Source organism: Aethalodelphis obliquidens, unplaced genomic scaffold (assembly GCF_003676395.1).
Source record: "Aethalodelphis obliquidens isolate GAN/ISIS:26980383/991018 unplaced genomic scaffold, ASM367639v1 scaffold43, whole genome shotgun sequence".
Classification (NCBI taxonomy): domain Eukaryota; kingdom Metazoa; phylum Chordata; class Mammalia; order Artiodactyla; family Delphinidae; genus Aethalodelphis; species Aethalodelphis obliquidens.
Window position 1 is genome coordinate 10,748,300 of NW_020837987.1, and position 12,213 is coordinate 10,760,512.

General features: G+C 42.4%; 1 protein-coding gene across 3 annotated transcripts in view; it reads right to left on the reverse strand.

Moving 5' to 3' along the window:
* Positions 1 to 12,213, reverse strand: part of ZNF235 (zinc finger protein 235) — a 67,437-nt gene that overhangs the window by 14,042 nt on the left and 41,182 nt on the right. For all 3 annotated transcript variants that reach the window (XM_027079772.1, XM_027079771.1, XM_027079773.1), the window contains 3 exons: positions 11,562 to 11,624; positions 8,045 to 8,171; positions 7,143 to 7,238 (listed from right to left, as the gene is read on the reverse strand). In XM_027079772.1, the coding sequence (XP_026935573.1) occupies positions 7,143 to 7,238; positions 8,045 to 8,171; positions 11,562 to 11,624 (286 nt within the window). The remainder of the gene's footprint in view (positions 1 to 7,142; positions 7,239 to 8,044; positions 8,172 to 11,561; positions 11,625 to 12,213) is intronic.

Sequence of the window (12,213 nt, forward strand, 5' to 3'; positions counted from 1 at the left end):
AGGATGCTCAACATCACTAATCACTAGAGAAATGCGAATCAAACTACAATGAGGTATCACCTCACACCAGTCAGAATGGCCATCATCAAAAAGTCTACAAACCATAAATGCTGGAGATGGTGTGGAGGAAAGGGAACCCTCTTGCACTGTTAGTGGGAATGTGAATTGATACACCCACTACAGAGAACAGTATAGAGGTTCGTTAAAAAAAATAAAAATAGAACTACCATACGACCCAGCAATCTCACTACTGGGCATATATCCTGAGAAAACCATAATTCAAAAAGAGTCATGTACCACAATGTTCACTGCAGCTCTATTTACAGTAGCAAGGACATGGAAGCAACCAAAGTGTCCATCGACAGATGAATGGATAAAGATGTGGCACATTTATACAACGGAATATTACGCAGCCATAAAAAGAAACCAAATTGAGTTATTTGTAGTGAGGTGGATGGACCCAGCGACTGTCATACAGAGTGAAGTAAGTCAGAAAGAGAAAAATAAATACCATATGCTGACACATATATAAGGAATCTAAAAAAAAAAAAAGGTTCTGAAGAACCTAGGGGCAGGACAGGAATAAAGACGCAGACGTAGAGAATGGACTTGAGGACACAGGGAAGGGGAAGGGTAAGCTGGGACAAAGTGAGAGAGTGTCATGGACTTATATATACTACCAAATGTAAAACAGACAGCTAGTGGGAAGCAGCCACATAGCACAGGGAGATCAGCTCGGTGCTTTGTGACCACCTAGAGGGGTGGGATAGGGAGGGTGGGAGGGAGATGCAAGAGGGAGGAGAGATGGGGATATATGTATAGCTGTTTCACTTTGTTATAAAGCAGAAACTAACACACCACTGTAAAGCAATTACACTCCAATAAAGATGTTAAAAAATAAATAATTTTTAAAAAATTTTTGAAAAGAAAAAAAAGACTTTCAATGGCATTTCTTTGACTTACTTGATTTTGACTGGTTTGGGTCTTGGGGACCATGGTTCCAAGCATATCCAAACAGAGGGAATTATCCTGCATATAGTTATAAAAAGAAAAAAAATCACTCTGGCTCATGGGATTCTCTCAAAAGCTTTAAATGTGTGTTCACAGCTGCTGACTGCCAAGCATATGATTTCCCTAAGATGAGAACATCAGAAGAGGAAGAAGAGAGGCTTCCCTGGTGGTGCAGTGGTTAAGAATTCGCCTGCCAATGCAGGGGACACGGGTTCAAGCCCTTGTCCGGGAAGATCCCACATGCCGCGGAGCAACTAAGCCCGTGCACCACAACTACTGAGCCTGCGCTCTAGAGCCCACGAGCCACAACTACTGAGCCCACATGCTACAGCTACTGAAGCCCACACGCCTAGAGCCTGTGCTCCACAACAAGAGAAGTCACCACAATGAAGCCTGTGCACTGCAACGAAGATCCAATGCAGCCAAAAATAATACAAATACATTTTTAAAAAAATTTACAAGGAAAAGGAAGAAGAGTGACTGACTTAAGGATTATGTATCTGGAACCCATGACCTGTGAATGTCACGGGGATTAAATAAAACCACGACCTATGGACTCCACGTCAGGGATCAACAAAGTTGCAAGAATCACAGGGCAGTAGCGGAGAATGGCATTAATGCCTTACATTTTGATGACATCTCTCAGATAAGTTGAGACTTTGATTAAAAGGGGGAAAGGTTAAGAAATAACAAGCCCCAAATGGGGTCATCTGCCCCCATGACAGCAAACCAAGACATAACTGCAGTTTCAACCCCTCTCAGGAAGGTGGCCTTTAAACAGACACTCTGAAATCTCCACATCAGCACCAGTGAGGTAACCTGCATAAGAAGACGCCTCCCTAAAAAGATGAGCTGGCCTAAATCATTTCTTTTCTTCTGCTAACAACTTCCTTCCCCCACCCCCTTTCTGCCTATAAAAAACCTTCCATTTTGTACAGCTCCTTGGGGGGTCCTTGTAATTGCTAGGTAGAATGCTGCTCTATTCAAGAACTGCTTGCAAACTATTATACATAGGATGGATAAACAACAAGGTCCTACTGTATAGCACAGGGAACTACATTCAACATCCTGTGATAGACTATAATGAAAAAGAATGTATACATATAACTGAACCACTTTGTTGTACAGAAGAAATGAACACAACATTGTAAATCAACTCTACTTCAATAAATTTTAAAAATTAAAAAAGAATTGCTTGATAGGGCCAATTAGATTTAAAAAAGTACTATACCAACGTGAAATTTGTAGTTTTGACAAATTTACCTTGGTCAGGTAGGGTGTTAACAGTGGGCAAACCAGGTGAGGCACTTGCGGGAACTTTCTACACTACCTACGTACCATTTCTGTAACTCTCAAATTATAAATTTTCAAAAAGGGTGAATTTTACTTTATGTAAGTTGTTTCTCAGTAAGGTTGATTAAGAAGCATTTTAACTAAAAAGCATTTTGATTAGTGCACAATTATACCATTCTCCACTAAAAGGAACCAGGAGTCCTTGGGCAGATGGCTGATTCTAAGGCTGGGTAAGAAAAATACAAGATGACAGGGAGGACTTTGTAGAGTCAGAAGGAAAGGAAACGCTCCAAAAACAAAAGGATGAGGCGAGGCACAGTGGGATAGGAGCCAACCTGAAAGAGCTCCCAATGGTCAAAGCAGGAACAATTTGACAGCAAAATAAACAATGCCATGTTGGATATAACCCAAAGTAAAAATAAATATACACGCATCCATACTGATCGTAGGATAGGCATGAGGTGACTTCTTGCTGTGGACAGACACTGATGTATCTGTGGGTGATGTGCCATACTCCAGCAAAAAAGGAGTGGGAGGATACGTAAAACGGGAATGGCAGAAAGTGACGACTGTTGAGACGGTATGAATATACAGACTATGCTATGCTATTTTCATTACTTTTGCATTTTAGTATTTCCAAAATAAAATGTTTAAAGCCATGGAAAGGAGAAAAACCAGATCATCCAGATGGTGTGTGTATGTGGGGAAGGCAGAGAAGCAGAGAATTAACTTTTTAAATCGTCAGTTCAATTTTCAATAAAAAACAGGATGATGAATGTTAAAACTGAACTCAACTGTGGGGTTACACATGGGATCCCATTAGATCATTTCTTTTTATCACGTATGCCCCCAGGTTGGTGGTTTATTAAATGATTACCTTAATGAAGCACATACACAATTTTAGGATTAACTAACTTTCTACGTTTTATACGTTTTTGAAATTCTTCCACTTCTGTAGTAGATGCTACACTTGCAGGAAAATGGCACATTGGCAGTTTGGGGGTCCACAAAAACGTTAGCAGGTTTAAATCAGCGCCTCTACTAAGAGCAAACAGGCTTTAAGGCCTGACTCACCCACTTACAAGCTATATGACATTTTCAAAGGCATAAGTTTCATCCCATAAAAAACAGATCATCACCCAGGTGGTCAGGACTATTGCAAGGATTAAACGTATAAGGTGCTTCGTCTTTTTTTTTTTTTTTTGGCTGTGCTGGGCAGCTTGCAGGATCTTAGTTCCCCAACCAGGGATTGAACCTGGGCCCTCAGCAGTGAAAGTGCAGAGTACTAACCCTGGACTGCCAGGGAATTCCCAAGGTGTTTCTTCTAATACTTATGATAAATGAGTTCAGAGTAATACCAAATTACACAAACTTACTCAGAATTGCGAAAGGTTCATTTCAGTAATTTCTTTTTTTTTTACACAGATTCTCCTTGTCTACACAGCTGCATCTGTGACGTCTATAAATATCACATTTGAAAAGTCTACCAGAAAACTTCACCTAGGTCATGTGATTGTTTAAGTATCAGGGGAGAGGGGCAGAGAGGATAAGATAAATGGCAGAGAAGATGACTGCCTGGCTGGGAATACGGATTCCACACACAAAAAACTGTTAAAACCAGCAAATGAATTAAAAGTAGCAAGATACAATGTCAACATACAAAAATTAGTTGCCTTTCTAGCCACTGTGGAAAACAGTATGGAAGTTCCTCAGAAAACTAAAAACAGAATTGCCATATGATCCAGCAACCCCACTCCTGCACACATACCCAGACAAAACTACAATTCAAAGAGATGCATGCACCCCTATGTTCACAGCAGCACTACTCACAGTAGCCGAGACATGGAAACAACCTAAATGTCCATCAGCAGATGACTGGATGAAGAAGATGTGGTATATGTATACAATGGAATAGTACTCGGCCATTAAAAAGAAGGAAATAATGCCATTTGCAGCAACGTGGATGGAACTAGAGATTATCATACTAAGTAAAGTCAGAAAAAGACAAATACCATATGATATCACTTATATGTGGAATCTAAAAAATGACACAAATGAACCTATAAGAAAAAATGAACCTATCTATGAAACAGAATGACAGACACAGAGAACAAACTGGTGGTTGCCAGGGTGGAGGGGTGGGGAAGGGATGGAGTGGGAGGTTGGGATTGGCAGATGCAAACTATTATATATAGAATGGATAAACAGAAAGGTCCTCCTATATAGCACAGAGAACTATTGATATATTCAGTACCCTGTGGTAAACCATAATGGAAAAGAATATTTAAAAAAAAGAATGTATATACATGTATAACTGAATCACTTTGCTCTACAGCAGTAAATTAACACTGCAAATCAACTATACTTCACTTTAAAAAACTGCATTTCTATACACAATGAACAATTTGAAAACGAAATAAAACAATTCCATTTACAATAGCGTCAAAAAGAATAAAATACTTAGGAATGAACAAAGGAGGTGAAAGGCTTGTACACTGAAAGCTACAAAACACTGGTAAAAGAAATTAAAGACATTAAAAAAATGGAGTGACATCTCATGTTCACAGACAGGGAGATCTAATGTTACTTTGTCAGTGCTACCTAAAGGGATCTACAGATTCAACTCAATCCCTGTCAAAATCCCAACACACAAATAGGAAAACTCATCCTAAAGTTCATATGGAATCTCGAGGGAACCCAAATAGCCAAAACAATCCTGAAAAATTAGAAGAAAGTTGGTGGACTCACACCCTGATTTTAAAACTTATAAAGCTAACCAAAACAGTGTGGTATTGGCGTCAAGACAGACATACAAACAGACCAAGGCATCAGACCAGAGAGCCCAGAAATAAACCACTGGTTTATGGTCAAATGATTTTGGACAAGGGGGCCAAGACCATTCAATGGGGAAAGGACCATCTTTTCAACAAATGGTTCTGGGAAAGCTGGATATTCACACGCAGAAGAATGAGGTTGGACCCCTCCTTACACCATATACAAAAATCAACTCAAAATGCATCAGACCTAAACATAAGAGCTAAAACTATAAACCCCCTAGAAGAAAACAGTAAAAGCTGCATGACGTTGGAGTTGGCAATGGTTTCTTAGATATGACACCAAAGGCACAGGCGACAACAAAAAAAATTGGCAAATTTCACGTCATGAAAATTAAAAACTTTTGTGCATTAAAAGACCTTATCTGGGCTTCCCTGGTGGCGCAGTGGTTGAGAGTCCACCTGCCGATGCAGGGGACACGGGTTCGTGCCCCGGTCCGGGAAGATCCCACATGCCACGGAGCGGCTGGGCCCGTGAGCCATGGCCGCCGAGCCTGCGCGTCCGGAGCCTGTGCTCCGCAACGGGAGAGGCCACAACAGTGAGAGGCCCGCGTACCACAAAAAAAAAAAAAAAAAAAAGATCTTCTCCATAAAGTAAAAAGGCCACACACAGAATGAGAGAAAATACTTGTAAATCATATACCTGATGAGGGATATTCAAAATACACAAAGAACTCCTAAAAACAACAAACACCCTGATTCAAAAACGAGCAAAAGACTTGCATAGACATTTCTCCAAAGAAGATAAACATGGGGCCAATAAGAATATAAAAAGATGCTAAACATCACGAATCATTAGAAAAATGCAAATCAAAAACAATGGGATACCACTTCATACCCATTAGGATGGCTACTATAAAAAACAAACAAAAAACAAGTATTGGTGAGGATGCTACCAACTGGAACCCTTCTGCATTCCTGGTGGGAATGTAAAATGCTGCAGCTACTATGGAAAAAAGTATGGCAGTGTCTCAAAAAATTAGAGAATTAGCACATGATCCAGCATTTCTACCCGGGGTATACACACAAAAGAATGAAAAGCAGAGACTTAAACAGATATCTGAACACCCACGTTCACAGCAGCATTATTCACAATAACCAAAAGGTTGCAAACAACCCAAATGTCCATCGACAGATGAAGAAAATGTGCTATATACATACAATGCGGTATTATTCAGCCTTCAAAAAGGAAATTCTGACACACCGTAACATGGACGAACCTCGGAGATACCATGCTAAGTGCAATAAGCCAGACACAAAAGGACAGATGCTGTATGACAGAGACAGAAGGTAGAACAGCGGTTACTAGGGCCTGCGGGTAGGGAGAGAACAAGGCCTTGTTTAATGGGGACAGTTTCTGTTTGGGAAGATGAAAAAGTTCTGGAGATGAACAGTGTTGATGGTTCCACAACAGTGTGAATGTACTTAACACCACTGAACTGTATACTTAAAGATGATTAAAATGATAAATTTTGTTATGTTTTTCTACAATTAAAAACATATATATATACTAGGAAGTCTGGAGGTGTCGTACTTAGACACAAATGAAGGTGATGGAGTGAAGACGGTATTTTAAAAGGGGTGGTCAAGGAAGGCTGTAGGTGAGATGAACTTCCGAGGAGAGACATGAATGAATAGGAGAGAGGGGTTGGAGGTTTGTGGGGCAGCAGCCTCCCAGCCAGAGAAAAGAGATGAAAAGGTCCTCACGCAGAAGCGTAATCCTCGTATTTGAGGAACCAGTGAGGCTGGCAGAGGGCAAGGCAGGGGGAAATGACAGGAGAAAAATGCAGACTGTTAAGGCTGGGTGAACGGACACCACTACAGGGGCCCCTTAAATATGTTGGATTTTATTCTGAGTGAAATGGGGAGCCAGGGGAAGGCCTGAAGTAGAGGAGTGTGATGTGACTGAGGTTTTCAAAGGGCCTCTTTGCCTGCCGTACAGAGTAGAGACAGATTATCCAGAACAGAGGCAGGATAATGGGACTCTGGCAGCGAGGTCCTCACCTGAATGCCCACCTCTCTGGGTCTGGACCTCCGTCATCCAAAGTTTTTCCTCTCTCTCCAACTGGGATATCATATCTGGCTTGGAGGACTGGTGCCCTGAGAAAACATTAAAGGGAAAAAAGTACTGAACAATTTTGGTTCCAATCCCATGATGGAAGGCTCCGCCCACCCCCCCAAAGTTTATTGAACATTTTTGATCAGACCTGTTGTGAGAAATACATTCTCATTAGAAACACGTGACTACCCCCACGAATCACTGAAACAAAAGACTAAATGACCTGTGTCATCACGTCCTTTGCAGAGTCTCACTATATTTACTGCAAGCGCTGCAGTTATTGCTACGATGTGCACCACTCTCGCTAAGGAGCTCTGACACTGCTACTTTATTCTACATTATTACAAGACTTAGTACTAAATTAATTTCATGCCCCACCAATGGATCATGACCCACCAATTTAAAAAAAATAAAATATGTAAAACAACTATACTCCAATAAAAATTAATTTAAAAAAATTAAAAAAGGTATGAAAGTGGGGGAGAGAGGGATAAATCAGGAGATTGGGATGAAAAAAAGATATAATATGAAATAAGGAGCCAGGTGCAGCCAAGCTCAACTGTTCACTTATAGTGCAGTTACAAAAGACAAACGTTTGCCTTGCAACAAAGACTAGAAACATCTTGTCTCTATGCTCCAAAGGGACTGGAAAACTCTGGGTCTCTAAGGAGTCCCAAAGCCTGGAAGTCACGGGCAGAGGCCAGGGATGTTACTAAACATCCTATAATGCACAGGAGAGTCCCCATGACAAAGAAACCATCTGGCCCCAAAAGGCAGTAGTACCGAGGTTGGGAAACCCGGCCCATGGGGAACGATGCCAAGTCACAGGGAGGGCGCCCGTCCTCACCCACTGAGAGCAGGTTCCGGAAGTTCTCCAGCATCACCTCTCGGTACAGCTTCCTCTGGGTGGAGTCCAGCAGCCCCAGCTCTTCCTCCGTGAAGGTCACGGCCACGTCCTTGAAGGTCACCGCCTCCTACAGACACCAAACACATGTAGCCTTAATCTTACAAGCAACCGCCCCTGGGAGCAGGGCAGCACTGGGAAGGTGGAGGAGGCATGTGGGAGGCCGTTCCAGATTCTAAGCGACCTGAACCACTCTTCTTAGGACACCGTCTCCTCTTCCCCTTCCACAGTTACACCAAAGATGCTGGAGTGGTGGGGTCGGTGGAGGAAGGAACGACAAGAAAAAATCTTAAAACCTTATATACGTGCAACATGGTGCCCTTTATATAGCTGTGTCTCTAGAACTGTCACGGTTACGTTAAGGCATACACTCATTTTACAATTTCACTGAAAGTCCCAAATTTTGTAAGAAATGTTGAGTTAATTTAGTCCCAACGGTACTTACAATAATAGTGCCTATCTCCTTCTCTCACTGGGAAGTACCACTATTTTGTCAATGACTGCCAATCTAAACAGCCTTCAGTACCTCCGTGGGGGCAGGTAGGTAGTTTATTCTGTCCCAGGTACACGCTGTACCTGTCAACTGTGGCAGCATTCAGTGTCAAGGTTAAGAGCACAGGCTTTGGAGACTGACTGCCTCAGTTCACACTCTAAGGCTCTGTCCATTACTACCTTTGTGACCTTGGACAAGTCACCTAACTTCTCAATACCTCAATTTCCCCATCTGTACAAGGGCACACCATCATAGGGTACTTGATGGAATTAAATGAGAATATGCGAAGGGTTTAGGATATATCTGACACTTTTTTTTTTCCCCGCCTCGCTGCACGGCATGCGGGATCTTAGTTCCCCGACCAGGGATCGAACCTGTGCTCCATTCAGTGGAAGCGTGGAGTCTTAACCACTTGGACCTCCAGGGAGTATCACGTTAGATACTCAAAAAATGTCAGCCATCACTATTACTATTATCATCATTATTCACGGCTGCATGGTATTTCATAAAAGTGAAAAAATATACATTTAACCATTCCAAATAATTAACAATAATTTAAGATTTTAAACTTACTAATAATGCTGCAAAAACCGCATTTTCACATAGATCTTAGCCAACTTGTCTGGTTATTTCCTTAGGCTAAGTTCCAAGAAGTGGCAACTACACTGTCAAAAAAAATATGCACCTTTGCTAGTAAAATGGCAATTCTCCCAATTAACTTTTCCTGTCACAGATCAAAAGTGTTCCTGATTCTCCATACTCCGGCCCAAATTGGACATTATCTTACTTTTTTTTTTTTTTTTGCGGTACGCGGGCCTCTCACTGTTGTGGCCTCTCCCGTTGCGGAGCACAGGCTCCGGACGCGCAGGCTCAGCGGCCATGGCTCACGGGCCCAGCCGCTCCGCAGCATGTGGGATCCTCCCGGACCGGGGCACGAACCCGCGTCCCCTGCATCGGCAGGCGGACTCCCAACCGCTGCGCCACCAGGGAAGCCCTATCTTACTTCTTAAATCTTGGGTAATTTGGTAAGTGATAAAAACAGCTCTTTTTAAAAATTTCCATTTAACTTCATCAAAACATCTCTTTCAATATTTTCCCCCCACATATCGCTTGCCTTGCTTGTAATCCTACCGAGGTAGCTGATGCATCAGTAAGATTCCTATGAAGAATATTACGCCTTTTCTAGCATGTACAGATTCCCACCTTCACCCCTCACTCCTGTTTCCTGTGTCTCATGCCTTAGCATATGGTGTTTTCCTTTATGACAATTAAAATTATTTCTCTAGGGAATTCCCTGGCAGGCCAGTGGTTAGGACTCGGTGCTTCCACTGCCAGGGTCCCGGGTTCAATCCCTGGCCAAGGAACTAAGATCCCACAAGCTGCTCAGCCAAAAAAAAAAAAAAAAAAAAAAAGTTATTTAAAGACTTAGCCCATCTCGACATTTGTTCTGACTGGAGTCCTGAGCATATGTGTATTAAACAACTAGTTGACACATGTGGCAAAGAAGAGACAGGCACTCAGAAAAGGAACTGAGGGCAGTGTTATTTTTGGAGTCCTCCAGCCACACCAGGCATACACACAACGTGGCCTCAGGGCCCCATGTGGAGCAGTCTCTTCTTCTGGGTCTCTCCACTCATCCTCATTGGACACCTGAAAGTCCTGCCTCGGGCAATGGAAACTTTAGTGTCAGCTGGGGACTGAGTGGATTTTCACAGGTATCTGAAAGTTCACAAATCTGTTTCTGTTAAAATGCAGATAAGACCATCTATATCCTAACACAGCTGCTTCATGAACTAAATGCCTGGCAAGTCCCTGCTGCTACTAGACTTTTAAAAATCACTGGGTACCTCTTTAACATATACTAACATGGCAGTGAACAAAACAGATACTTAACTATAATACATACGTGGTGTAACTTAGAATTAAAGAATCTAGCTCTTGTTTGAAAACAAAATTATTTTCTCTTAGTTCAGTATCAGCTGGACTCTGCTGCACGAAACCATGCTTTAGACATTCCAACCACAAAACGTGAGGCTCCCCATGAGAAAACAATTGAGTTCCCAAACTTTTAGGAAGAAAATGGCAGAACTCTCAGAATTCCTGTTTGGGAAGAAAGGTTATATGTAGGAAAACGGTCACTGCAAACATCTTAAAATGGGAAAGTTCATAAACCACATAAATATGGACAACAGAAAAAAATACTAGGTAAACTATGGAAAATGAAGTGACCTTTTAAGTTGTGGGAGCTATACAATTTTAAAAATCCAAAATGTGGGGCTTCCCTGGTGGCGCAGTGGTTAAGAATCTGCCTGCCAAGGCAGGGGACATGGGTTCGAGCCCTGGTCCAGGAAGATCCCACAAGCCACGGAGCAAGTAAGCCCATGCACCACAACTACTGAGCCCATGCGCCACAACTACTGAGTCTCCGTGCCTAGAGCCCATGCTCCACAACAAGAGAAGCCACCACAATGAGAAGCCCACGCACCACCACGAAGAGTAGCCCCTGCTTGCCACAACTAGAGAAAGCCCGCGCGCAGCAACGAAGACCCAACGCAGCCAAAAAGCAAAGTTAAATAAATTAAAAAAATAAAAATCCAAAATGGTATTGAAAACTGTGATTACAAATCGACACACGTAAACACTAATGAAAAGGAATGTGAGAAAATGAAAACTGATTTGTAAACATGTTTATAACGTGGGAACTGTTTTTTTTGGGAGGTAATGAATTTATTTAACTTTTTGTTTTATATTGGAGTGTAATTGATTATGGGAACATTTTTATTTTAAAAAATTATCTATTAATTTTCACATCATTATGTGGAAATAAACAAAAAGCAAGGGGCCACCATACAACAGTTCCTCAAGTGCCTTTGGTTCCCTTTACCCTTCCCGAGCAGGTGAAAAATGTGTCCAGTCTTTGTGAAATGAGATGTCATTTTAAGAAACAGAAAAGCAAACCTGACTTACCTGGAATTTGGTCATTTTTTTCCTCTTCCTGCTGGGGAAAGGCCGAGTTCTGGGAAGGCAAAACTGGGGAAGGGAAAGAAAGCCATCATGAGAGAGATACTGGGAACTGTGCTAGTCCACGTGGTACTTCGTGTGATCTGGAAGAGGGGCCCCTTTCTCTAGGCAAATGCAGTGACAACATAACCCAGTGAGAACAGGGGCTGGATTCCAGCTTCCCCTGGGCCTCCTCGGCCAGCTGCCTTAGTTCATGAACAGTCCATAAACAGCCCTCACCCACATGTTTCTTGTAGCTCCCAGAGTATTCCTGAGGCTGGCTGTTAGAGGAAATGAGAGGCAGACGGGAAGCACCAACAACTTAATGGGGCTGATACCGAGCAGGGCCCTGTGGGGCTCCTGGGCACAAAGCCTTTCTGTGTCCCCCATTTCTTTGACTACAGGAAATAGCCTTCATTCAGCCTCCATGACCCTGAGTTCCAATGGGCAGATTCAAGCAGCTGTTCATTAGGGAAGAGCGGGGATGCAAGACTAGGGAGAAACAAACAGTCCAGAGAAACAATAGTGCAGCCTTGGGGCAAGGTCCTGCTTCCCCACCAATGGATACACACAACAATGTCTTTGAGCTGTTTTGCAGATACTGAAACCCCCTCCAGGT